Genomic DNA, 26,054 nt, shown 5'->3' on the forward strand with positions numbered 1-26,054 from the left:
CTGAAGGGATACAAGAAGAAAGACTGGGCAGGCAGTGTTCTTTCTTTTAAATGATTCGCCTTTCATTTCATCCCAACAAATGGACACCAAGACAATTAATCCTTTAATTTCAACTAGTGTGTTTTTAAGGCCCTGCTTGAAAAAAAGACAGGCTTGAACTGGCCCCTCCTCATCACTGCTTCTTCCAACAGGCCCTCATCACCTTTTTTCAAGTCAAGATTTCATCCCATACACGCATGACTCAATCAGATTTGGAAATGTGGGTAAGAGAAAGATGTCAAAGGAAATGTGAAGTACTCACTTTTCTATTAGTCACACCTTTTACTCCATACACTACAAACAGACATTAAGTACCAGGTTTTCCTTTGGCTCAGAAAAACCAACCACCAGAAACTGCCTATTTTATCAATACTGTTTAGCTATAAAGAAGGAACATAATCAGATAAATCATCCACTAGAGCCATTAGCTTTCAGGATCTTCTCACCCAATTCAACCTCTCTGAACAATAATAAGCACCTTGGATACCATTTGCTTTGGGGATTTAACATAGTCAAACTGGCAGAGAAACCAAGTCTATTCATAAATTGCTTTCTTCTTTTCTAGGAAATTCATTCTTCTGCCCTAAAAAAAAAAAAAAAAAAAAAACTTAGACTAACTTGCGTATTATGATAGCTATAACTATTAACTGTTTTGATTAAACAGCCACTGATACATCTTATTAGTCAGAATTGGGATACACATGCGCAAGCATGTGCGTGCAGCTCACAGACACACATACACACAAATACAGTGTAGCAGAGAGCAGGTTTGGTGGGTGTTTTGTTGCAGCTGCTGGTCTTTTTCTTTGCAGATGGCACAAACTCCCCCAGTCCATTTCCTGGGCCTATGTTCCTACCTCACCACCTAGCTGGCTGAAGTCATCACAAGGGTCCAGTTTGTACTGGCTGCTAGAGGAGTGTGGAGGGGGTGGGGAAAAGCAACCACAACGTGTGTGGGCAGCCTCAGTTGGCACTCATAAAATGTTAAAATGTCACTGTCTCCCTTGGCCAGTAAGTCCCACACAGGACATCTTTTTTGACTAACTCATAAATTTACAAATCAATATGTGTGGCTTGGGAGACCAATAGACTTTCTTTCTCCCAAAATTAACCAACAGGTCATTCAGTGGCTTTTCCTTTGTCCTCCCAGCTTGTGACTGAGGAGTCACACCAATTAGTTTATAGCACTCAAAGCCACTTTTTAAAATACATCTCTGGAAAAAAATAAAATAAAATACATCTCTGGGCTTATGAGGAAAGATATCAAGTTCCCAGGTCTGGTGGAAAACAGGGCAAGAGAGAAGATGGATACTGAGGTTCCCAGGAGGCCAGATTCTGGGTCTTGTGGCCCCTTTTCAGGATTCAGCTAACTTCCCAGGGAGGAGGAAAGTCTGTGCTAACAGAAAGATGCCACTTCCTGTGCTTCCCAGAGTAGAAAGCAGTGAGTCCAGTGCTGCCTTATTTCTGAAAGATCCTTTTCTCTGCCCCTGCAGATATGCCCTGCGTGCAAGCCCAGTATAGCCCTTCGCCTCCAGGGTCCAGTTATGCAGCACAGACGTATGGCTCTGAATACTCCACGGAAATCATGAACCCCGACTATGCCAAGCTGACCATGGACCTCGGCAGTACAGAGATCACGGCCACTGCCACGACGTCCCTGCCCAGTTTCAGTACCTTCATGGAGGGCTACTCCAGCAGCTACGAACTCAAGCCCTCCTGCCTGTACCAAATGCCTCCTTCTGGGCCGCGGCCTTTGATCAAGATGGAAGAGGGCCGCGCGCAAGGCTACCATCATCATCACCATCACCACCACCATCACCATCACCATCACCAGCAGCAGCAGCAGCAGCCGTCCATTCCTCCTCCCTCTGGCCCGGAAGACGAGGTACTACCCAGCACCTCCATGTACTTCAAGCAGTCCCCGCCGTCCACCCCTACCACGCCGGGCTTTCCCCCGCAAGCGGGGGCGCTGTGGGAAGATGCGCTGCCTTCGGCTCCTGGCTGCATTGCGCCTGGCCCGCTGCTGGACCCGCCGATGAAAGCAGTGTCCACCGTGGCGGGCGCCCGCTTCCCGCTCTTCCACTTCAAGCCCTCGCCGCCACACCCTCCAGCGCCCAGCCCTGCCGGCGGCCACCACCTCGGTTATGACCCGACGGCCGCTGCAGCGCTCAGCCTGCCCCTGGGAGCCGCGGCCGCCGCTGGCAGCCAGGCCGCCGCGCTCGAGGGCCACCCATACGGGCTGCCGCTGGCCAAGAGAGCGGCCGCGCTGGCCTTCCCGCCGCTGGGCCTCACTGCCTCCCCTACCGCGACCAGCCTGCTGGGCGAGAGTCCCAGCCTGCCATCGCCCCCCAACAGGAGCTCGTCTTCCGGAGAGGGCACCTGCGCTGTGTGCGGGGACAACGCCGCCTGCCAGCACTATGGGGTGCGCACCTGTGAGGGCTGCAAGGGCTTCTTCAAGGTGAGCACACACCTCTTCCTGGCGCCCCCCTCCCCTCTGCAGCCAGCCCCTTAACTGAAGCTATCATCTTAGTGGGTGTAGACGTAATTCTTGTCCTTCACGGTTTGAGAGGTGTCGCCTTTACACTTTAGACCCATTTTTCTGGGGGTTTTAAACTTGAGGCCCATGGTCAGGAGGCCACCCAGAGATGGACGTGAGGGTTCTTGATCTGACATTGCCTTATGAGCACTTTTCTGGAGAGAGCTTTCAGCAGATTGTCAGAAGGATCTGTAACCTCTATAATGAAAAAAAAAAAAATGCATTCCTTTTCTGTCCGTCCAGAGAGTCTGAGGGGATAGGATCTGCATGGCAGGCCCTGGACATTTGTATCTTGCTTAATCCTCACAGAATGAGCTGAGACTCTAGAATTAACCAGACCTGAGACTGAATTCTGACCACTCAAAAGCTATTTTGGTCAACAGTGTCTTGATGATTATCCTTGTTTCAGAGATGGGTCAGGGAGGGTGAGAGAGGTCATTGAACTGGGACAGGACACATACTCAGAGTGGGATAGAAGCAGGATGCTGACTCATGTTTTTGTGTCCCCAAAGCACCTACCCTTTTCATAGCTCTGCATTGGCAGAATAGATAGTGTAACTGTCTAGATGGAGTTTGGGTGACTCCCTTCACTGGAGATAGAAGTTGGGGACCTCACTAATCCACTCATCTAGGAGCTCTTCCTGCTCTATATACCACCCACAGTGCCAGGTTTCAATATTGTTCATTCTTTTATAAACCCAAAGGAGAATTTGACAGTGAGAGGGTCATCCATCTTCCCCTGAGGAAGCTAATCCCAAAAGAGGTGAACCCTTGAGCTACCTGTACACAGTGATTTAACTCCACACAGGATGGGTCCAGCTGGCTTCTCTTGACTTCTGAGTTCAATGCTATTTTCACCCAGGTTGGTGAAGGGAACTCATTCTCTTGCTGCTCTACCGCTTGCCATTCCCAGACTGCTTCAGACATTTACTTCTGTGCCACTCTTCTTCCTCCCCATGCCATTGACCATTACTTCAGGCATTTGTAAACCCACACAAGTTACTCCCTAGCCTCCATTGCTGGGCAGGGTAGAGAGAGAAGGGAAACAGAATCCTGATTGGGTAACTTGGATTTGGAGGCCAATAGGATATATCTGGGAATGTTCAGGAACTGAGTGAGAAGACTCAAATAGGACCTCTAAATTGTCACCTACCAGTTGTATGACATTGTGCATGACACTTCTTTCTAGGATTTAGTTCCCTATCTATGAATAAAACTCAGAGAAAGGCTGTGAGTATTCAAGGAGATAAAAATATATGCAAAAGCACTTTAGAATTCTTAAAAGGCCATAAACAATAGTTCATTATTAAATGAAAACTACAAAGTATTTGTAAAAATGCACATGTTTGTGGATGGGAATACTTAGCATCAAGCATCAGTTATTTTTGATGTGGAGATGGTAATCGTGTCATTAATTGAATTCTGCAGATACATGAGAAAATGCTTATGGAAAGACTTTGCAATGTGTAAAGTGCCCTACAGGTATGCAGGATTATGATGTCTTAAATGCAGAACCTTAGCCATGTTTTTCCTCCTCTTAACCAGGGTAACTCTGAAGTAACTGCATTCCCTTAGCAGGTTTAATTTGTACATCATTAAGAGTAGTGGGGAAAAGCAGGATATGGAAGAAAAGAATGGAAAACAATTAAGAGAATTATGAGTAGTCTGCAAATAGAATCACTCCTAAATAATTTAGAGTTGACCAAAATATGGGAGTGGTCATACATTCTGAATCTAGAAATGTCCATTAAGTGCTTTCCAACAGCCTCTCTTTTCTCCACAATCCCTTGAAAACAAATCTATACTTGAAATGGTGGGGGTAGGATGGGGGAGAACAACCCCACGGATCTGTTAATTAAGGGAACGGGAGCAGGTTTTACCCAGTGGCTTTCTACCATTAAATTGAATTCTTTAAAAATGTGACATGAAGTGCAGTTAATGATGGGAATCCAGTGATTGAACCGTAACGATCTCTCTCTGTCCTTAAACTGTGCAGGCACACATAAATGTGGGGAAGGCTTCAGGTTATTGGGAAAATGTATACCTGAAGCAAAATGCCACTGGCACTTAAATTGGCATATCGCCTTGAGGATAATGGCAAGAAACAGAGTGTTAGAAATTACTGCATGTTCAATGAAAGAGAGCTTCATTCAGAAAGCACAAGTTTCCTATCCTTACAGACTGCTGAAAATTTAAATGCTGGAAACTCAAAAAGTGTGTTTGTGTCTCAGAATTTCGCATTTTAAACTCAGCAAATATGTCTTAAACTTGAGAGAGGTTGGCTTTGTTATATTTTTTAAGTCTTATATAAGCAATTTAGAAACCATATTCTAAGATAAAATTAAAAGGTGACAAGATGAAAACTGAAACATGGGGATGAGGATCACTGAAAATAAAGGAAAGGTTGAAAGGAAACCTAGAATTTTGAACGCAAAATAGGTCACAAAGCCAAAGTTATCTGAGTTTTTCTTTTTTTTTAATGCAGCCAGACTTCCCAAATAGATTTCCAACTTTCTACTGTATTTGGGATTGTATAGATCCAGGTAATTTCTGAGCAGTTTTACCCTAAGTGATGAAATGTATCCATTTGCACGAATGTTTTCAATTTAAAAAACAAGCATTTCTTTTTTTACTTTGGAGCATAAAGTATATTTAATTATTTCTACATGTGTCATTTCAAAATTCTACAGATTCTGAAAAAATATGTTGTTTTTATATCAAAGCCCAAGTTTTATGATGTGTCTTTTATAATATAGCTGTTTTGGTGTCTGCATCAATAGTCACTTATGAAATAACCAGTTAATGAGAATTTTCACTGAAAATATGTAACTTTCATATTTCTATCTTTCTCTTGCTCTTATTTGTCTCCTGGGGTTTGTTTGTTCTTCTTTCCTTCCTCCCTTCCTTTCTTTCTTCTTTTCTTTCTTCTTTATGGTCAGTCACTTTTAGTATTCAGTATTAAGATTTTGCTTTAAAAAATGAAAAATGGCCAGTTTACCATATATATCCTTTAATGATAAACTAAGCCAAATAAGCTAATTTCTTTTTGAGTTAAAACCTTATTTCCTATACGTTCTAACAAGACAAACCCTTATTTTGCTTTTTTACAATTTCATCTCTATTGAATAACAAAGCCAGTTACTGAGATATTTGACTTACAATAGTGATAGCATACAAAGTACATCCCAGATAATTTTGATTTTATTTTAATAAGGTCAGCAATAATCAGGGGAGTGGAACAAAGTGGAAAATTGTTCCCAAAGGGATATTAAAAGTGGAGATAATCCAATCCTCCAAGGTATGATATGTTGACCTGGTAATTTCAGATATGATTTTATCATTCAGAGTTGGGTGTCTCCTGAGACTTGCTTCAGAACAATCCGAGATGATTTTCATTGTCAGCAGCTAACACTAATAAAATTGTTTTTCCTGCAGGCTAGCGTGTTAGGAAATTAAATTTATCTAATTATACGAATTGCGCTGTCGCTTTTCACATTGTAATTAAAATACATCTTGTCAGGTCCTACCTCTTTCCAGAAACTATTAGTTGACTATCTCTGTATTGTATTTTCTCAGAGAACGGTGCAGAAAAATGCAAAATATGTTTGCCTGGCAAATAAAAACTGCCCAGTAGACAAGAGACGTCGAAACCGATGTCAGTACTGTCGATTTCAGAAGTGTCTCAGTGTCGGAATGGTTAAAGAAGGTACGAATGTCATGCTTTTCATCCACTTTGCTTATATGCATTTTCAGTCATCACAAAAAAAATGTTAATAATTATGATGGGATGGTAAATTTTCCTAGGATCTCTTTCCTTCCAACATTTTATTTGTATGATGTATTTTATGTTTAAAAATAGCCACAGACTACTAATTCTAATTTCTCAAAATCAATAGACAGCTTGTGTACATGCATCTTTGTTCTATTTAAGAAGGAGACTTTCAGGGCTAATTCATTACCAAACGTAAGTATGGGCTGTCTTTTTTTGCTTGCCTGTTTCAACTCACATTAAATCATTGTTGAATATTATTGCAAACTTCTTACCACTTTTTAATGGTTGTTCCTAGTAATAATTGTCCAACTATGGTGTATTTTGATTCCTTTTATTGTGATTTATACATAATCATAATATAATATTTTTTATAACATAATCCTAAGGATTGTTTTATGTCTCTCTCTCTGCATCAGTTGTTCGTACAGATAGTCTGAAAGGGAGGAGAGGTCGGCTGCCTTCCAAACCAAAGAGCCCACTACAGCAGGAACCTTCTCAGCCCTCCCCACCTTCTCCTCCGATCTGTATGATGAATGCCCTTGTCCGAGCTTTAACAGACTCAACACCCAGAGATCTTGATTATTCCAGAGTAAGTTTTATGATGTCCTGCTTTGGAGTGAATGATCAGCATCTCTATTAATGATGCTAGTAGTATGAGTTGATTGAATGACTGTGCTGGCACCATGCTAGTCAGTTTTCATACCTTTTCTATATTTCTCCTTTTATTTTGCAATTTAGTGCATCTATTGCATCAAACAATATGTGTTATTAGGTCTCTAAATGCCTTAACAAATGACCCTGACAGTGCTGCACCTGTCATACCCATTGTGGTGGGGTTCCTAGTGGTTGTGCCAATGAAAATCTGCACAGGTGAACTGCAATTTGTAGATTTCTTTTCATGGTCTCCACAAAGTGACTACTGTTTTCTGCTTTTTGTTTCCATATTATGGTCAAACCTTCTAGGTAAGTCTCAAATTATTCTTAAGCAGTTTCCCCAACTGCATTGGAATTGATTGACCTGCTGCTTATTCAGAGGAATTAGATCATTGATGGAGAGGAGTGAGCTCTGGCCTTGACATCAGATAGTGTCAGGAGGACTGGGATGGAATGCCGCCTCTGCTGCTTCCTGCCTGTGTTACCTGGCTCCTGCTCTCAGCTCTCTCATCCCTGTAGTGGAGATGATATTTAACCCCAGAGGGATGTTTCAAGAATCATGGAAACACTTTAAAAACCTTAAATGGTTACCGGTGTTGTGATTTAAATCAGCCACAACATATCTCCATTTTTATTTCATATAAGATATAATAAAATCTCATCAGTTGGATTTCTGCAAATTTAGAGCCATGAGAAAGGATTTTCTGAAAAAAAAAGTGTACAAACATTACTGAAAGGCAGTTTTTTGTTGTTGTTGTTTGTTTTTAAGGATTTAGAAAAGCAAACTTCTAATAAGACAGGGTCTGGCTGAAGAGGAAAGGGAAGAGAAAAAGATCACAATTACTGAATAATTTCTACATGTAAGACATTGTGCTATATTGTCTTATTTAATCCTTAACCAGTCATGGACTGTAGGGATCATTATCTCCACTTGATGAAAAGAAAACTTAGAAATACAGAAAAAGCCAGACCAGTACAGGGGTCTCCATTTGGATTATCTGATAGGTAGCTACTACCAGATTGCTTTCCTCAGGTCTAGTCAGTATTTCAGTCATCCAGTTAACTGTCTGGCAAAGTGTGGAAGTGTGTCTTTGCTGTGTGCCCCCCTTTGCAGTTGTAGTGTTGACAGAAATGATTGGTGTACCTGCTGTGATCCTCTCTCCCACATCCCCACCCTCACTAGACTGTGAAGCCTCCTCTCTATACCTGATCACAAGACTCCTTAGGAGAATCACAGTTGATCATTAGGACCAAAGGCTGAGGACTCTTCTTCTGATTACAAGTAGCAGCTCTTAACTAAAGTCAAGTCTCAGATAATAGTATAACAGAATAATGCAGTAGTTAAGGGCCTAGGCTTTGGAAGCATGCATGCCTAGATGAAAATCCCAACACCATCATTTCCTAGTTGGGTCACCTTGAGCAACTGATTAAATCTTTTAATATCTCAGTTTTCTCATCTGTGTTATAGGGCAATAACATCTACTTCCTGGGGTTGTTCATGAAAATTAAATATGGATAATACTTGTCAAAGTTTTAGCACAGAGCTTTATATGTTATTTCCTTGACCAAACTTTTTTACTCTGCCATTAGTTGAATATATTAATTAGTAAGAACACTACATATGTCAGGTACCGTGCAGTAACACCATTAAGGTAAGTATTATGAGCTCCATTGCACAGATGAGGAAATTAAAACTAGGACAGGCTAAAGGACTAATTTGCCCAAGGACATAGCTAATATGCATATGAGATTGAATTTAGAAGCCAAGTATAGTGAACCCAAATTCTGTGCTCCTTAACACCAAGCTTCACTGCCTCTCTGATTTCAGTCAGTGGATGCTGGAAAAAGTATTGGGAATGAAGACTTCTCCCTAAAGTACCCCTTCCCCCTCCCCATGTGGTCCATCTTTGTGAATGAAGCATCTAGGCACTGCCTTGGCCAAGGCTACAACGCACAATCTGACATTGTTCCAGGGCATTTGACATCACTCCTGATGGTCAATCCCAGGAAGTTAGGCCCCAGAAGTGATATTTTGGCCCCGGATTATCCAATTATCAGCCTATGTGGCCTAATAACTCATTCAGTGGCAAACCTTCCCTAGCACTTTGAGTTGTCCCAGCTGGGAACTGTCTCCACACTGAAAAATCAATCCAGTGTGTTTGCTTGCCTCTGCACCATTCAGTCTGTTAGTCTAGAGTCATCATCCTCATCAACAAACATTTATCCAATTTAATTGTTAGCTTTGTCCAAAATAGCAGATTGACCATGCCAGAGTCTGGGTCACACTGAGACTACCTTTGGGGCCTGGCTCAATTTTGCAAAGCATATTTATTTTAATTGCATTGTTTTGGAGTTCAGGTTGAACTTTATAGCTTAGGTTCTCCTACTTTTTAGATAGCTTTACAGAATTATCAAAAATTGGACCAAAATCAAGTAAATTAAAAGACTTTTTAAAAAATACAGTGAGTTTTCGTCAAAAACTTGGATGAAGACATAGGAGCATGCTGATCACATTTGCAGATGACAGAAAGCTGGGAGGGATCGCTAATATGATGGATGTCAGTATCAACATTCAGAGTGATCTCGACAGGTTGGAACAGGAAGGGCTGAAGCCATCATGAAGAAAGTTAACAAAAATAAATGTGAAGCTCAGCATTTAGAATTAAGAAAAAAAGTGGGAGAGCCTTGGCTTGTCAGTGGTTCATGTTAAGAAGAATCTCGGGAGTTTATTCCATAGACACTCAATATGAACTCACAAAGTATGTGTGTGGTGAAAGAGAGGGATGCTGAATTACCTCCTGCAGTGCTAGAAGTACTGGACCAGAACCAAATTCAGTATGGTCTCACGGACTCTGTCCTGTCAGACCACTCTTCAAAAACTGAGATTGTTCCAGGCTGGGTTTTAAGAAGAATGTGGATGCTGTTTCTGGGAACTTGTAAGAGATGGTTGTAGGAAATGGAACTAGAGAGAGAGAAAGGAAGATTTCGTGGAATGAGGCCACTCTTTTGCTCTGTGGCGAAAAGGACTACAGCTCCCACAGGAAGAGCTGGATAGAGAAGGAAGGGGACCTCTTCCAGCTCACTCTGAGGTCAAAGCAGTTGCTCTCAAAGTGTGAGATCAGCAGCATCAGAAGTATGGTTATTTTAGATGACATATTAAGTCCTTTCCAACTCTTTAATATTTTTTTAAGATTCTGAGATTTCCTTTAGCATCCCTAAATACAAGTGGTTACATATGCATATACATACAAGAATACATATGGCTAAATAACTTGATATTAATTAAAATTAAACTTGCTTTTTTTTCTCTATCAAAACCTTAGTACATGAAATGAATGAAACAAAATGAATTTGTTGACTGCCTACTTTGAACCAGGCACCATAGCATATATTCTTATATAATTTCTACTTAAAACCCTCTGTGGCAAAATGTATGGTTTCAGTAGTTTAAGTCTGTCATTCAATGAAATTCAACTTTCATAACCTTTCCCTTAAAGTTTTATATTTGCAAATTCACAGACCTGGAGGTGACCTTGAGATCATCTAATCCAGCCCCCATATTTTCAGAGAAGTTAAGACTTAAAGGGGTGAACTCACTTGCCTAGGGTCAGGGCAGAACTAGGCTAAGACCCAAATCACATCACTCAAGGTATTTCCATGTCATTACATTGCCACTTCTATTTAATGGCAACTTACTAGAGTTTTAAAGATAGACAATTTATTAGATATTCATAAATTTACAATAATAGTAATAGATACCCATTCATTTTTTAAAAAACAAGCCATTTAGAAGTGGATACAATGAAAAAAAAAGAACATTGTTTTCTCTTCATTTATACCTGCCTGGTCCCACTCCTCAGCAGTAACTGATTTTAACAGTTACTATAAATTATTACATTTTAAATAAGAATTTGCCCTGTCAGCTTCAAGTCTGAGAGCTGATTTGACCGATACAATTTATTAAAGGTGCTATCTTCCCGCAGTGAATCAGGTCAGTAGAGAAAGGGGCTGCTTGCCAGCCGTGGTATGTTTTAATCTCCATGTAACAGCATATGTGCCTGGAAGGTAGAAATTGAGCAGTTTTCTCCATTTGTGGGAAAGGGAAGGGTTTTGTTCCAAGTCACAGAGGGAATGAATGCTTCAAGAGGCCAGAACAAGAGCTCCTGAGCCCTGTGACGCATTCCTGGCTCTGGGACCTTCACTTCTCCTTTGGGCCAAACTTCTCTCCCTCAAAAATGAGCTCAGATCATTGTACATCAGTGCAGTCAAAACATGTCACGTTTGATTTGTTTCTTCTCGAACTGCTGCTATTCTCTGCCCCACAGTTGCTTTTAATTTAGCAATACAAGTATATATAGACACTGGGCTTGGCTTCAGTGCCTGCATAATTACTAATGAGAAAATATACTTAATGTCCTCATTAGTTGGTCATTCCAAGTATTTTCAGCACACTAGGATGTTTTCTGGTAATCAATGCCATTTAGTGCAGTAACAGACTGCAAATACAAGAGGTGCTGCCCAGACAAAACGAGGCATCAGCAAATGGCATTTAAGTGTTCACAGAATAGTCTGTAAGAGGCAGCGCAGCTAGCACATGTTAAACCTATGGAGAAGGCAGCATGAAGAAGACCGAAAAAGAGTGGTTTCATGAATCTTCACAGAAGACACTCTCAAACTGCCAACGATTAATTCACTAGATGATTTCAGGCCAGTTCCTATCCCTCCAAGGGCCTCAGTTTCCTCATCTGAATGGTGGAGAGATTAGGCTAACTGCACTCCTGTGATCCCTTCCAGCCTTCTCTCCCTGACCCTCTAACCAACACACCTGCTACAGTTCTACAGTTCTGTTCTTGAGTACAGCTCAGGATTTCCCTGAGCAGTGATACCCAGAAAAACTCCAGTGTTTGCATTAAAATGCAGAATCCCAAGCCACACCCAGACCCTCTGAATCCGAATTGAGGGAAGAGGGATGCAGGCAGGAATTTATATTTTAACAAGAGCCTCAACTGGTTGTTTGGCACATTAAGGTTTGAGAGCCACCAATGTCTTAATAATGACCATCAATTTGACCTGGACTTTCCCAGTTTTTCCTCAGGTTCAGAAAGATTGAACAATACAGATACAGATTTTCCAGAAAGACATTAATTTTTTTAACACATTTATTGAATGGCTGTCAGATGTCAGGCACTGTGCTAGGGTAGTGAACACATTGATTGTTGGACAAGACAAAGCTCCTGCCCTCAGAAAGCTCTCATGCCTGAGAAAGAGAAAGAAGGTAAATTTGGAACTACAGTGGAGTCATTCATCGGGGGAGGGGAGTTTTATGGGCTTTGGCTTTTTGCAGGGGAGGAGGGCAGGCAGTTAGATAAGAAAAGAAGAAATTTGTGGGGAAATACATTCATTGCCAATTTTAAAACATCACTGTTTAAAGTGTAAGAACCTAAGAATACATTGCTTGACTCATAGAATGATCATGTCTAAAATTTTTAGAGATATAAAGACCCAGAGAAAAATAACATACTAAGGAGAGAGAAATGCATCCTTAGGATATTTTATATATCTAGCTAAAACTGAAAATGAGATAAATATTTGATCCTACTAAACTATTAAAGCATCTCATCACTTTTTTTTTATGGTTGGTTGATGTTCTCCTTTCAAATAACTTATTTTTTGGCCTAGGCTGTTGCTGAAATCTAACTTATACAATTGGGTTATTATTGCATGAAATGTACAGATGCATTTTCATTTAAATAATACCCATGCTATTGTTTGTGGCTCTGGATTCTCATTCTAGTTGCTTCAGAGAAATCTCCATTTGGCACTGGCTGTCATTAGACATAATGCTACATCTTTGACTAGTGGTAAAGACAGATTATGATGGCTCAACTATTCTCATACGCTGGAATTAAAAATTAGCATAAACAAGAAAATTTTATTTAAGAAATTCTTCTATATCTGGCCTGGATTTGATTGGCAAGATCAGTAAACATCCATTCCTAGATTTTCTTCAGTGAACCTAAACTTACCTTGCCCAGAGTCAAAGCTCTGTAAGAGAGCTCAGAAGCAGGACTGGGGAATCTGGTTCTTCCAACTCCAAGTCTAAACTGCTAAGGCAGGCAAAGAATCTGGCATGTTTTGTTCTGTTTTTTTTTAAATCTTATGTTCAGTAGAGGAGATGATTTTTCTTTTCCCCCAGCATTGGATACTGACCCTCCAGTCACCCCCAAGATACTGGTGGCTCAGGCTGAATCCAGTTTGGCTCCAGAATTCTGGGACTTGGACCAGAATCACTGCAGGTGAAGCCCAGAGGGCCTGGCTAGAGACTGACAGGCCAGACCTGCTGGTTTTCCTCCTTGCTGGGCTCCATCAGAGAAAAGCACACACACAGGGCAGGCAGAGACTGCTCTTCCCTGAGTGCAGGAGGCGTGAAATGTGAGCTCAGCAGGGGCAGGGGCCTGCAGAGGACCCCAGGTGAAAGCTACGCGCTCTGGTGGGTTCTGAACAAATATTGGAAGCTGAGTGACTGTTGAGTCAGGAGCCACGGTTCAGGGAAGTCAATGCAAGAGGGGGCTGTTAGATCCCATCTCCAGGGGAGAGTTTACATCCTTTAGTCTTCTTCTCTCCATTTAACCCACTAGTTAAAAACAAATAATGCTGAATTGGTGTCAAATTCTAGGCAATAACATTGTATCTGTTGTGATTTTTAGCAATATTTATAATCTCTGAATGCAAGACTCAGAAGAAATCTTAGTGATTAGCTAATCCAGTTGATTCCTATTTCAGAGACAGAAATAGAGCCCGAGAAGTTAAGGGATTTGTTTAGAGTTACACAGCAGGTCAGTGCCATAGCCCAGAGGACCAGCTACTGGGTCCAACGTACTATCCTCTTCTTCGTACTACCACTCACTAGGAGGTTTCTCATGGAGTGCTATCAACTTTTCAAAGGGGGACCTCCCCTGAATTTTATCCTGCCTTTGGAAAGTATACAGTATTAGATTCACAGGAGAAAGTAAAGAAAAATCCCTCTTTTCTCCCCTAGTTAGGGTGTGTGTGCTGAAAGGCAGTGGTAGGAAATGCCTGTGATAAGGGGCCATGCAACATCCTCGAATGCCCTTGGGAAGGTCATACTTCTTCCTGGACTTTAGTCCCATGGTCCAGAGCATCACACAATATTCATGATTTCATAGAATCCCAGACACTTTGTGAGATTGTTGAAACAAAGGAGCCAGAGCTTTAAACTGGACCTGATTATAGGATCTTAGAAAAATAGAGTGAAAATGAGAAAATTCACACTTTAGCCTATCCTCCCATTCAATAAATAAGGAAGCTGAGGAATGGTGACAGTTTCAGCTATCACAACCTATACCCATACCATCACCACCATGGTTCTTTACACTTGTTCTACATGTCAGCCCCTTTCCATATATTATCACATTTAATCATCACAACAAAATTTTTAAAATGGTATTATTATCCCTATTCTACAGAACAGAAAACTGGGGCTCAGAAAAGTGAAATAGAGCTACATTTTTTTTTTTTTTTTTTTTTTTTTTTACAAACTAGGGGCCAGGACAAAACTGATATAAAGTTCCTAGGCTCTGAGTCTGATGTTTCTCCAGTTATGTCTTGATGCTTCTTGGAAAAAAGCAAATTTAAAAAGACCAAGTCAGGGCTGGGACTGGAGCTCAGCCATAGTGCACTTGCCTGGCATGTATGAGGCACTTGGTTTGATTTTCAGCACCATGTATATGTAAATAAAATAAAGGTCTATCAACAACTAAAAAATAAAAAAAAAATTAAAATAAAAAGACCAAAGTAAGTAGGTCCTAGTAAGTCCTCATACCTAGGTAGCTCTAAAGTCAATACCTTCCTGCTTAGTGACTGTTTCTCTTCCAATCAGCTTGGGTATTGCAGCTAATCTAGGCACTCCCCTGACTATTCTTTCATTGAAAAAAACGAATATTTGACAACTATTTATTGAGGGGTGGTTATGTGCCAGCCACTGTGCTGCTGACAGAAGTATGGGGCCAATAAATACCTACCTGAAGAGCTCTAATTATTGTAAAGCTAGAAGCTTTTTAAAGATCTCAGTAACTACCAACTAGTAACATCAGGCAGGAAGTGAAGGACTTGAAGTCCCAGAGCCAGTTTAAGTCCTGGCTTGCCACTTATGTGACTTGGGAAAGTTTCTGAGTCTCAGTTTGCTCCTCTGTAAAATAAGGATTAAAATCCTTGCCCCTGAGGATCAATGGAGAGAAGGGATGCAAAATCTTACTGAGCCATGTTAATGTGAAGGCACCCATATTTACATGTGTGCTTCTGCATATCTCTTGAATCTGTGTTGTTTGCTGTTCGTTGAGTATTATCTTGCTATATCAATCTTCCTGCCCAAAGCAGAAAAATTTTTCCTCCATGATTCAAGCAAACTGGTCCTTTTACCAGAAAATTCAAGAGCTAGGTAGAGACTTCATTCCTGCTATACCTTTCTTCTTCCCTTTTGAAGCTTTCTAGATCAGTACTGCCCAGTAGATTTTCTGTAGTGATAGAAACATTCTGTTCCTTATTTGGCTATTTAGCCCTTGAAATGTGGCTAGTATGATGAGGAAGAACAGAATTTTAAATTTTGTTTCATTTCATTAAGTAGCCACAAGTCCTGTGTCTGAAGGCACACAGTTGCCTAAGCTCTGCCAAGGTCATACTTCACCCCCTAATCACACACACACACACACACACACACACGCACGCACGCACACGCGCACGCACACATACTTCTTAGTTTCTTTTGTCTCACAGAAATCCATTGAAGGAAGCAAAAAAATTGTTTCTTTCTCCTATTGGTTAAATCCATGATTCTCAAACTTCAGTGTACATGAGAATTGCCTGAAGGTCTTGAAGAAACCAGTCTGCTGGGCCTGCCCCCAGAGTTTCTGGTTAGGTAGGTCTGGGTTGGGGCCAGAGATTTATTTCTAGCAAATTCCCAGGTGTTGCTAATGCTGTTAGTCCAGAACATCATCCAGAGCTGCTGGGTTAACATGGCCTCTTGTTGGGAAACCACTGTACTATCCCAGAATCACTAGACCCTGGAGGTCCATGCAGACCCACACCCTTAGGGCGGTGGTTCTCAATGTGGGCTGCTCTTTGGAATCATCTGGAGAGCTTTTAAAATTCTTGATGGCCAGACCTCACCCCAGACCAATTAAATTAGAATCTCTGGGGATCCAGTGTTTCTTTTTTCTCTTTTAAGCTCCCCAGATGTTTGCAGGACAAGTTAAGACTGGAAACTAAAGGGACATATACCATTTTCCTTGTCTATTGAGTAATAATAATGAATTCACTTTTTGATGTCACGGGGCCATTGTGAGAATCAGATGAGACTGTGAATGCAAAAGGATTTTATAAACCTTGGAACCTTAAAATAAATGTAAAGATTGAGGCATTGATAGACTGGGAAGAGCCAGTTTGTAAATGGTGGTATTATTACCAAGGAATCGGGATGACGCTGCTCTCTGTGATTTGCATTTTAGTACTGTCCCACTGACCAGGCCACTGCAGGCACAGATGCTGAGCACGTGCAACAGTTCTACAACCTTCTGACAGCCTCCATTGATGTATCCAGAAGCTGGGCAGAAAAGATTCCAGGATTTACTGATCTCCCCAAAGAAGATCAGACATTACTTATAGAATCAGCCTTTTTGGAGCTGTTTGTTCTCAGACTTTCCATCAGGTAATTACTATGATTTCATTTTCCTTCAGTCTATTTCTTCCTTTGAAAAAGATTTCAAAATTCTTTGTTTGCAACCAAATAATTGGCGAAAAGTTTGCTCAAGGAGCAAATAGGAAATATGATCAGGTATTAGAAACACTAGCAGTAGGTAGCAGAAGGAACACTGAGGAGGCAACTAGGACTTCTGGGTTCTAGTCCCAATTCTAACATGCGTTTGCTGTGAGAGCCTGAGCAGGTTATTGCCTTACTGGAAATCCAGCTTCCTCCTTTGTAAAATAAGGAGGATGAATGTGCTGATGTCTGAAGTCCCTAACAGCCTTGATATTCTATGGTTCTAGGAAGATTCTCATGGTGGATACGGTATTTCCTGGGAGTAAGTATTTGCTTGGGAACACTGTGTTTACCTCTTAAGTTTCTATTGCAAGTTATTGTTCTATATATTTGATGGGGCTCTAAAGAGTTCCACAGCTTCACAACCCCCAGCTTTTACTCCAAAAGAACAGCACCCCCCACCACCACCACACACACACACCATCAAAAGATTTGGTCCAGCCTCTCATGCTCAGTAACACCAAACACAAGAGGAAGTGATTTTTCAAAAGGCTTCAGATCTCTCCAAGCTCCTCTCATATATCCCACAGTTAGCTCTTTTTTTTTTTAAACTTTATTACTGTTTTTATTCATGCATGCTTATTTCCATCTTCCTATTCTTAGGAGATGATACCAACACTTCACTAAATCATATAGGAAGAAATCCAGCACCTGCGTGTTTAACCTGTGCTCTGTTCATTTGGATTCCCACAGTCATAGGCCCATGTTTAAACTCTAAGATTGAATCGTTCTGTCCTATGTGCCTTGTGTGGCAGGATCAGGGGAAGAGGAAAGGTGAAGTTACAATTATAGTGTCAGTAATTAGCTCAATGCAGCCAATTCAGTGCATGCCAGAGCCCAGCAGCACTGTGACTGTCATCTAATATGTGCACAGCAGAGTAGACAGTAAGCTCCACTCAGGCAGGCACCATATCTGTCCTATTCATTCACCAAGTTTTCTCCAGTGCCTGGCTCTAGTAATGGTGCATACTTGGTGCACAGTAAATACTTGCTGAGTGAAGGAATGAATAAAGCTATTCATCCAAAAAGCATGTTGACTTGTGAATGTGACAGGCCAACATAGATAAATGTGTAGTAAGATATTATAAAGTTAAACTAAGATTAAATTAAGGACCACGTGGAATTCAGAATTAGTTACCACTAATATTTTTGCATCCTCCTGTGTACTAAAGGCACAGTGCATGGGCTGTCCAATCCTTTATTTTATGTAATTCCCTTGAATACCTTAGGAGTTAACAATTTGAATTCCTGTTTTATGGATAAGGGAAAGGAAGTCCCAGAGAGATTTAAGGAATGTCCAAGGTCACACTGCTAAGCTATCATGTCCAACTAGAGGTTCCAGAGCACCTTTCTTAAGAGATGAATGGAATGATTATGATGATTATGGAAATAATCATTTTCTAATTTGGGGGGCAGGTGCTGGGGATCAAACCCCGTGCTTCATGCATGATAGACAAGCACTTTACTACCAAGCCACATAAATAGCCCTCTGCAGCCCCACTGTTCAAAGAGAGAAGGAAATACAAATTTTCAGTTAGTTCAGTTTTTAGTTTGTGATTGACTTCTGGTGCTTGGTAGGACTTGATGCTTTTACAATCTGCACAATGGAATTACAGTGTCTAGCCTCAGGTCTTATCTGTTTTGGCATTTAAGAAAATAAGGGACAAGCCCAATTCAGGAGCTCCATGGGACCAGTCACTGGGCTTCACCTCTGTAGTCCATGATTGTCTGCTACTCCATATCCTGTCCAAGGGCAAGCCAGCAACTGAATGGAGGAATAAGACAGGTGTCATGAAACTATCTTGCCTGGGGCTGATGCTCCCCCATAAGTTATTGCAGACAGGCAGTACCAGTTGTTTACCCCCTGGGTACATAGTCTTGTTCCGTGGAGGTGCCTCAGCATACTTTACAGTACCCTTGAGATTCTGAACACTGCCCCTTGGCTGTCTGCCTGTTATCATGTTATCATATTGGCCAGACCCAACAGACCTGTTTCATGTGTCTCCTCTCATCCGCCCCCCCAGGTCAAACACTGCTGAAGATAAGTTTGTGTTCTGCAATGGACTTGTCCTGCACCGACTTCAGTGCCTTCGTGGATTTGGGGAGTGGCTCGACTCCATTAAAGACTTTTCCTTAAATTTGCAGAGCCTGAACCTTGATATCCAAGCCTTAGCCTGCCTGTCAGCACTGAGCATGATCACAGGTAAGCCTGACCTTGCTGAATCCCAAAGTGATCCAGGTGGATTCTGGCCTTGGCCATGGCACACACATAAGAACATTGTGAAAATGACCCACTTCAGTGAAACCTGTGATGGTTAGTCTAGTTTAAACAAGGAAATGTGTCTTCAGCTTGCTGTCATGTGCTTCTAGTAAAGGGGATTTCTAGCTTATTGGTGGTTACCACTGTCAACAAACCCACTGTATGAAAATCAGCCTTTCTAGCAGAGCTCTGTTGACCGTTGGACTAGCTGCTTCAGAGTTGTTTTTACAAAGGTTTCCAAGAAAGATTAGCTTAACTAGCCCATCCCTGTGGGGCAGAGGTTGCAAGTCTTCCCTCTCCAGTAAGCCAAAGTAAAATCAAAGAACTGCAGATATATAAATGACAACTTGACTTATTAACTTTGTTGGGAGAGGACTGAGGAAAATGGATATTTGTCAAAAGCAAAAATAGCTCAACAGTTTTTAAAACTAGAAGCATAAATAAATGCTACTCTCCTTCTAGATTTCTGTCTCCCTTTCTATCTTTAGGAAGACAAAGAAGTGGGGATTTTGGATGGGAGAGGAGATACCAACCATCTGCCTGTGGTTACATGGCCCAGCCCCAACACCCCTTCCCCTCCACACTAACAGAGTTTTCCGTTAGCTCTCATCATTTTCAGTCAGACTGGGGCCTGGTGAGGCAGTGATAGCCACGGACAATGTGGTCCGGAAAGGACTAGCCAGGTCCAGGTCTCATCTCTGTCTTTTTGGTCAGACTCAACACAGGCTAGTCTGTGAACTAAGGGTGAAGATCAAACCTGATATGCTCTTGGCTGGAGGAAATGTTTTTCAGGCAGGTGGTGAGTTTCCAAAGGCCTGAGCACATCCTGTTTTAGATGCATCAGAGATGTGCATTGGTTTACCCAGGCATTGGTCACACACACCATATTGGGGTCTCTCCTTTGAGCTAAAGTGAGATGCGTTGTATGCCTTCGGAGGCTGGGCTGGTGCATCGTTTGACCCAATCTTAAAGGCAAAGTAAAGTAAATGGCACATGCTGCAGTTAGAAATGAGGCACTAGCATGTTCATTTCAAAGGGAGCTCAATTTCCTCTTGATTTTTGGTTCTGGATGAGACACTCACTTCTTTTGATGGGGCTGCTACTGACTTCTACATATGAAACAAAAACAAAGGCAGTCTCAAGAGAGTATGGATTCCATCTAGAGGACTTTCCAATAGCATGCCACAGCACCTAAAGAAAACAAGCACATTTAAGGCCCAAGTGTTTTATTCCAGCAAGATTGTTAATGAAACTGGTTCAAAGGCTTCCTTTGCCTCAAAGCTCTTCAACTCGATTTTAGAACCATTCAGCTCTTCCTAGGAAAGTTAGACATTCAATACCACAAACTATGGAATTTAGTTCATTTTAAGAAGACAAAAAAACAAAAATTAGATCCAGCCTCAGATTTCTGCCAGCAAAACCAGACCATTGCCACATCTCCATGGAGATGGGTCTTAGGTCTAGTTAATCGATGTATGTCCACTTACCTAGGTGCTGTGACACCTGCCATTACTTTTCAAGTTGATAGTACACATCCCTGGAAGAGACAGAACACACAGACTCATGCATGTGAGGGAGGGTGTTGAGTGCTCAGTGGAGATGAGGGTGTGAGTACAAAGTGCTGAGGGATGATTGGTGAGGGTGGTCTTCTCAGAAGAGACCACAGTCAGGAGTTGGTCCTTCATGAGAGCAGAGGCTGTCTCCAGGCTAGGAGAGAAGGAAAGAGAATTCCAGGCATGAATAAAAAATATTGAAATGACTGAATAATAGAGTGATGGGAGATGCTACTGGGCCACAGGCCAGGTGGGGCAGGGTATGAAGAACATTCCACCTCTAAGTAGGCAGGGGGAGTTTATCTTGAGAGCAGTGGGTGCCACAGAAGTTTTGTCCAGAGGAGCATGATGCCCAGGCTCACACTTTAGAAAGATCTAACCTGACTTATGGTTTTGAGCACAAATTAGGGCAGGAAGGAGACTAAAAGTGAAACAGTGGCCGGTTCTACAGTGAGAGCTGTGGCTTAAGAGAAAGTCTCGCCCCAGAAGCCTACATCTCTTTGGTGATTGTTGTTTTCCTCTTCAGGTGGAAATTGATGGGTAACTTAGAGACCAGGATATGTGGATGCTAGGCAGTCCCTACCAGGGGAGATTGGCAGTTCAGTGTGGAGTACAGAGTCAGAAGGGTGGGGACAGTCTTTGTCCCATTTGCTGTGTGCTATGGTTATAGCTGTTCAGCCTCCTGCCCATTCATATGGAGACTTCCTGGAGGAGGCGGTAATTTGGCATGGCAGAAATAGCATGGATTTTGGAATCAAACTATTGAGTAATGGATTTCTTCTATCTGAACTTCAGTTTCCCTTTTTTGTAAAATGTGAATAACAATATCTATTCCATGGGGTAACTGTGTGGATTACAGAAAACTGAATTTGTGATGTAGTGAAGCTGAACTCAGGATAGACATACAATCCACCTGCCTTCCTGCTTGGGATGAGAGTGGCAGAGGCTCTCTCCCTCCTCCCCAAGCCCCAATTAAGCATACACCTGCTCTTTCTCCTTGGAAGCCCTGTCTGGTCTGAAATCAAACCTAGCATTGGAAGGAAACAGGTGATGGCTTTAGAAGGCAGTAGGTTTGGGGATTGTTTCCTTGGACCCTTGAGAGAGGCTTGAGGGAGGACACAGTATTAAAGTAAGTAAGCTGCACTTTCCAAGGGCCCTGGGGCTTTAGGGCTGTGTCTTTTGTCCTCCCCTACAAGCCAGCTCTAGTTCCAGTCCTCAGCCCAGCCAGCCTGTGCAGAGCCGGCTCTTACGGCTCTTACAGGGGCCGTGGTTATAACCCACAAGGAAAATAAGTCAGCACTCTCTTGTGATTGATGGCTGGGTGTGAAGTCTGTAAAAGCGTCAGGAAATAGCAGAAGAGGGGCTGCCTGGGAAGAAGAACATATTGTTGTGGACAATAACTTTCATTTGATTGTGGGCTCACATGAATCTTCTGAATAAGTTCCATTATCATAAAGAGGAATTGTGGAAAGTCAACTGGGCTATGGGTATTAGAAAAATCGTCCCAGAATCATCTGTTGGTAAACCAGAGAAGAATTCATAAAAGTGAAATAGGGTCTTAGGAGTTTAGCAAGTCTTGCTTCCAGATAAGCATTAAGAACCTGGAAAATATTGGTGACTTAGATAAACATGGCTTCCCCTCCACCCCAATTCTTTTTCCTTCTTCCTCCTATTCTCTCTAGGCCCCCTCATGAAAAACTAGGTGCTGAGGCGGGGCAGGAAATGGTTTCTTTTAAGATCACTCTCCCTTCCTACAGTAATAGGGAGTTCCCCACAGTTGTGATTTTAAATGTTTTTAGGTCCCTGGTTTATGTACCCTAACCTTTACCTTTGGCCAGTGCTACATTCCTGGAGTAATGGAAATACTTTACTTCTGATGGGATGCCAGTGTGTTGATATCTGGTGCAGTTGATTGTGTTTAATAAATAAGAAGCCCTCCAAACAGAAGTTAGTGTTTATAACTATCCATTTATTAAATAAGTATGGGCCAGGAACTGTGATAGTCCCTTGGGATGTGAAGATGAGCAGACATGGACTCTGGTGTTGGGAAGTGTATAGTCTACCAGGAAGTCACATATGATTATGATATAATGAACTCTATGTATGGTGATGACTGCTCATATCCTGAAAAAGGACTAATTCGGTGCAGGAGAAGTCCAGATAAATTGCCAGCTGTTAGTGGATGCAGACAGTGGAGGTGTTGGTCATGAATGACTTCCTAAAGAAGTAGCATCAATCAGGACATGGGAAGATATAAAGAACATTCCAGATCAAGGAAACCAGATGCCAAGGGCATGGTAGTGGAACACTTAAGCACATTTGGGGGAAAACATGTGCATTATGCATGTATTAAATCATATCTACGATCTCAGTAGAAAGTAGAGGGCAAGGAACAGAGTGCGATGACCATATGTTCTGGAGTGAGCCTGAGAGAGCAGATAGGAAACCACTGTGGGTTATGGTTCCCAGGCCTTGTGGTGAGAGCATGTCCTGCACTTAGGGGAAATTGAAAAGATTTTCAGGGCAACAACTGCATCTGGGAGAGGTTGACCTTATGACCTGATATTATGACTTAACCTCGGAGAAAAATGTGTTTTCCACATAGTAATAGGGGAAAATAGATGGAAAGGATTGTTTTGGACCAGATGGTGGAGGGAATCTCGAATGTCCCCAAATGCCACTTTGCAAAAAAAAAAAAAAAAAAAAATTCCCCATGGCTTTCTTTTCCACACTCAGGTCTTCTGTCAGGCAAGACAATGACTCCTTTCTCTTCTATCTGTATTTTTCTTGGTCTTAATGGAACATGACCTCTAAGACGGAAAAGGAGGAAGGACGGCAGAATCAAGAGCAGAAAGTGGTGAAACGGTGACGTGGCAGGGACAGACGGGTGGCTGATCCTGCCACACCTTCCACCACCTGTCTTTCCAGAGCTCCCCTGCTCACTCTAAATGGTTACCTGGTTACCCTGTTTTTTGCATCAGCTATGGCCATCGGCAACATTACTAGGAAAACTAGGTGTAAAACTGTCAAGTAATATAGTTTGAAAAAGAGTGGCTCCAGGCTTTGGAGATTGGAGATCTGAGTTCAAGTTTTTACCAGCCCACTTCCTAGATAAACAATCTTGGGAAATTTCTTACCTTCTCTGAATATCAGCTTTCTCATTTCTTAAAGGGACATGCCTAAGGTAAGATAAAAAAAACAGAAATTTATTGTTTGCACTTCTGGAGGCCAGCGAGTCTGAGATCAAGGCAGCCACAGGTTTGGTGTCTGGTCTATTTCACAGGTGGTGGTGCCTTCTTACTGTTCCTCATATGGGAGAAAGGACAATCAAGTTCCTTTGAGCCTCTTCCATTAGGCCACTAACCACGTTCATGAGGGCTCTTTCCTCATGATCTTAAGGCCCCACCTCTTAATACCATCACATTGGGGATTAGGTTTCAACACATCAGTGGGACAGGGTGGGAAACAAGCATTCAGACCATGGCAGATAATGCTGACTATGTGTAGGTTTCTTGTCAAAATTGAATGAGTTAATGTGTACTTTGCAGAGAAAAAAATTAAGACAAACCTGCAGTGTTAATATCCTAAATGTTAGCTATCTTACATTTTTTATGGATTCTCAGGAGAATAGCTAGCTCTTCTTGGAAGTGTACAAGGCAGATAATATTTATGGAGTATCAGCTACGTGCCAGGTACACAATCCTTTACCCTGAAAGAGTCTGTGGTCTTGTTGGAGAGACAGACACCCACCTACTCAAAGACAGTCAGACTGAAAAGTACTACCACACCTCAACACAGACTGCCGACTGACTTGTGGCTTCCTGACCAGCGTGGGCTCAGTGTCTCTGGAGCTGGCTGTAGGTAAAGGATGTCATATGTGACATGAGAAGTAGCAGTGACATGGCTTCCTAGAGAAAGAGGTGGAGCTCAGAACAGGAAGTCCTATTTCTTGGTGCTTTTGGTTACAAATACATTTCTCCTGCCTCTCCTTCCCCTTTGGCTGGAATTGTTGGCTGTCTCTGAGCCAGCCTACTCAAAAAGAGAGTTCATTTTTCCTTGAGGGCGCTCCTGACAGCTACCACCCATCCCTTTCCTCATCCCCTGCTTTCTGCCAGGAAGAAGAGAATTTGATGTTCCTTGTATGGACTTCAGGCAGAACTGAAAATATAAGATAGCAAAATTTAGCTCAATATAAGAAACTACCACAGAATTATTTGAAACTAGAATAAGCTCCCCTAGGGAGTGAATTCTCATAGACAGAATTATCTAAAATGGAATGAGCTGCTTTGGGGAGTGAGTTCACTGCCTGGGGGTTGACAGAGGGAGGCTGGATGAATCCTAGGGACAGATGAATTAAGCAAGTTCTAGGGACAAGGACTGACTAGAGCAGAGCTCCAGCTCTCACATGCACACACACACCATCTTGTTAAGGTACAGATTCTGATGAGGTGGGTCTGGGGCAGGGCTTGAGATTCTGCGTTCCTAACCAGATGCTACTTGATGCTACTGATCTGGAGACCATTCCCTATTGGCTGTGGGGATTCTCTGAAAATAATAGCTACCATTTTTAAATACTCAGTGCTAGGCTATACACATGTTGATTTGTTTGATGTTGTTTAATAAATGAATTTGGAATTACCTGAGATGGGTTACAGCAGAGACAGGAAGCAGGAATACTAGTCAGGAGCTATTAAAACATTTTAGGTAGCGGGTATTGAACACCTAGTTGAGAGGAAGTTGGTACTGAAGAGGAGATAGATGCAAAGAACATTGCAGAGATAATAACTGAATTTCTTTTCTTTTTTTTAGAGAGAGGGAGAGAGAATTTTTTTAATATTTATTTATTAATTTTTTTTTTTTAGTTTTCGGCAGACACAACATCTTTGGTCTTTTTGTTTGTTTGTTTGTTTGTTTGTTTTTTATGTGGTGCTGAGGATTGAACCCAGGCCACACGCATGCCAGGCGAGCGTGCTACCGCTTGAGCCACATCCCCAGCCCCTAACTGAATTTCTTGGGACAAATTCAATCAATGGGCCACTCAGGGAAGGAATTGTCAGATTATTATGAGAGGGGTGGGGAAGATTGTGATATCATTAATAAACGAATTAGAAACCTGGCTGATTTGAAAGGAAACATAATGAGTTGAGTTTTAAATGTAGAGGATATTTGCAAATATTTATTAAGTGCTCTCTAAATGCTAGGCATTATTCCAAATACTTTACATGTAATAACTCCTTTAATTCTCACAACAGCCCATGAAACAACTACCAATATTATCCCTATTTTTTAAAATGTGGAAACAGACCTGAAGTTACCAAGCTAGGAGGTATAGCCAGGAAATCTGGTTCCAAAGCTTCTGATGTGGGAGGTTTCTAAAGCTCTTTGCTATTACTGTTATAATAATT

General features: G+C 41.9%; 1 protein-coding gene across 1 annotated transcript in view; it reads left to right on the forward strand.

Annotated features, from left to right (window-relative positions):
- The first annotated feature begins 200 nt into the window (after window positions 1-200).
- Window positions 201-26,054, forward strand: part of Nr4a3 (nuclear receptor subfamily 4 group A member 3) — a 30,939-nt gene continuing 5,085 nt past the window's right edge. The window contains exons 1-6 of the mRNA XM_026379223.2: window positions 201-263; window positions 1,533-2,497; window positions 6,152-6,281; window positions 6,764-6,936; window positions 16,526-16,725; window positions 18,861-19,039. Of these exons, the coding sequence (XP_026235008.1) occupies window positions 1,535-2,497; window positions 6,152-6,281; window positions 6,764-6,936; window positions 16,526-16,725; window positions 18,861-19,039 (1,645 nt within the window). The 5' untranslated portion in view covers window positions 201-263; window positions 1,533-1,534. The remainder of the gene's footprint in view (window positions 264-1,532; window positions 2,498-6,151; window positions 6,282-6,763; window positions 6,937-16,525; window positions 16,726-18,860; window positions 19,040-26,054) is intronic.

Source organism: Urocitellus parryii, chromosome 4, assembly GCF_045843805.1.
Source record: "Urocitellus parryii isolate mUroPar1 chromosome 4, mUroPar1.hap1, whole genome shotgun sequence".
NCBI classification, from domain to species: Eukaryota; Metazoa; Chordata; class Mammalia; order Rodentia; family Sciuridae; genus Urocitellus; species Urocitellus parryii.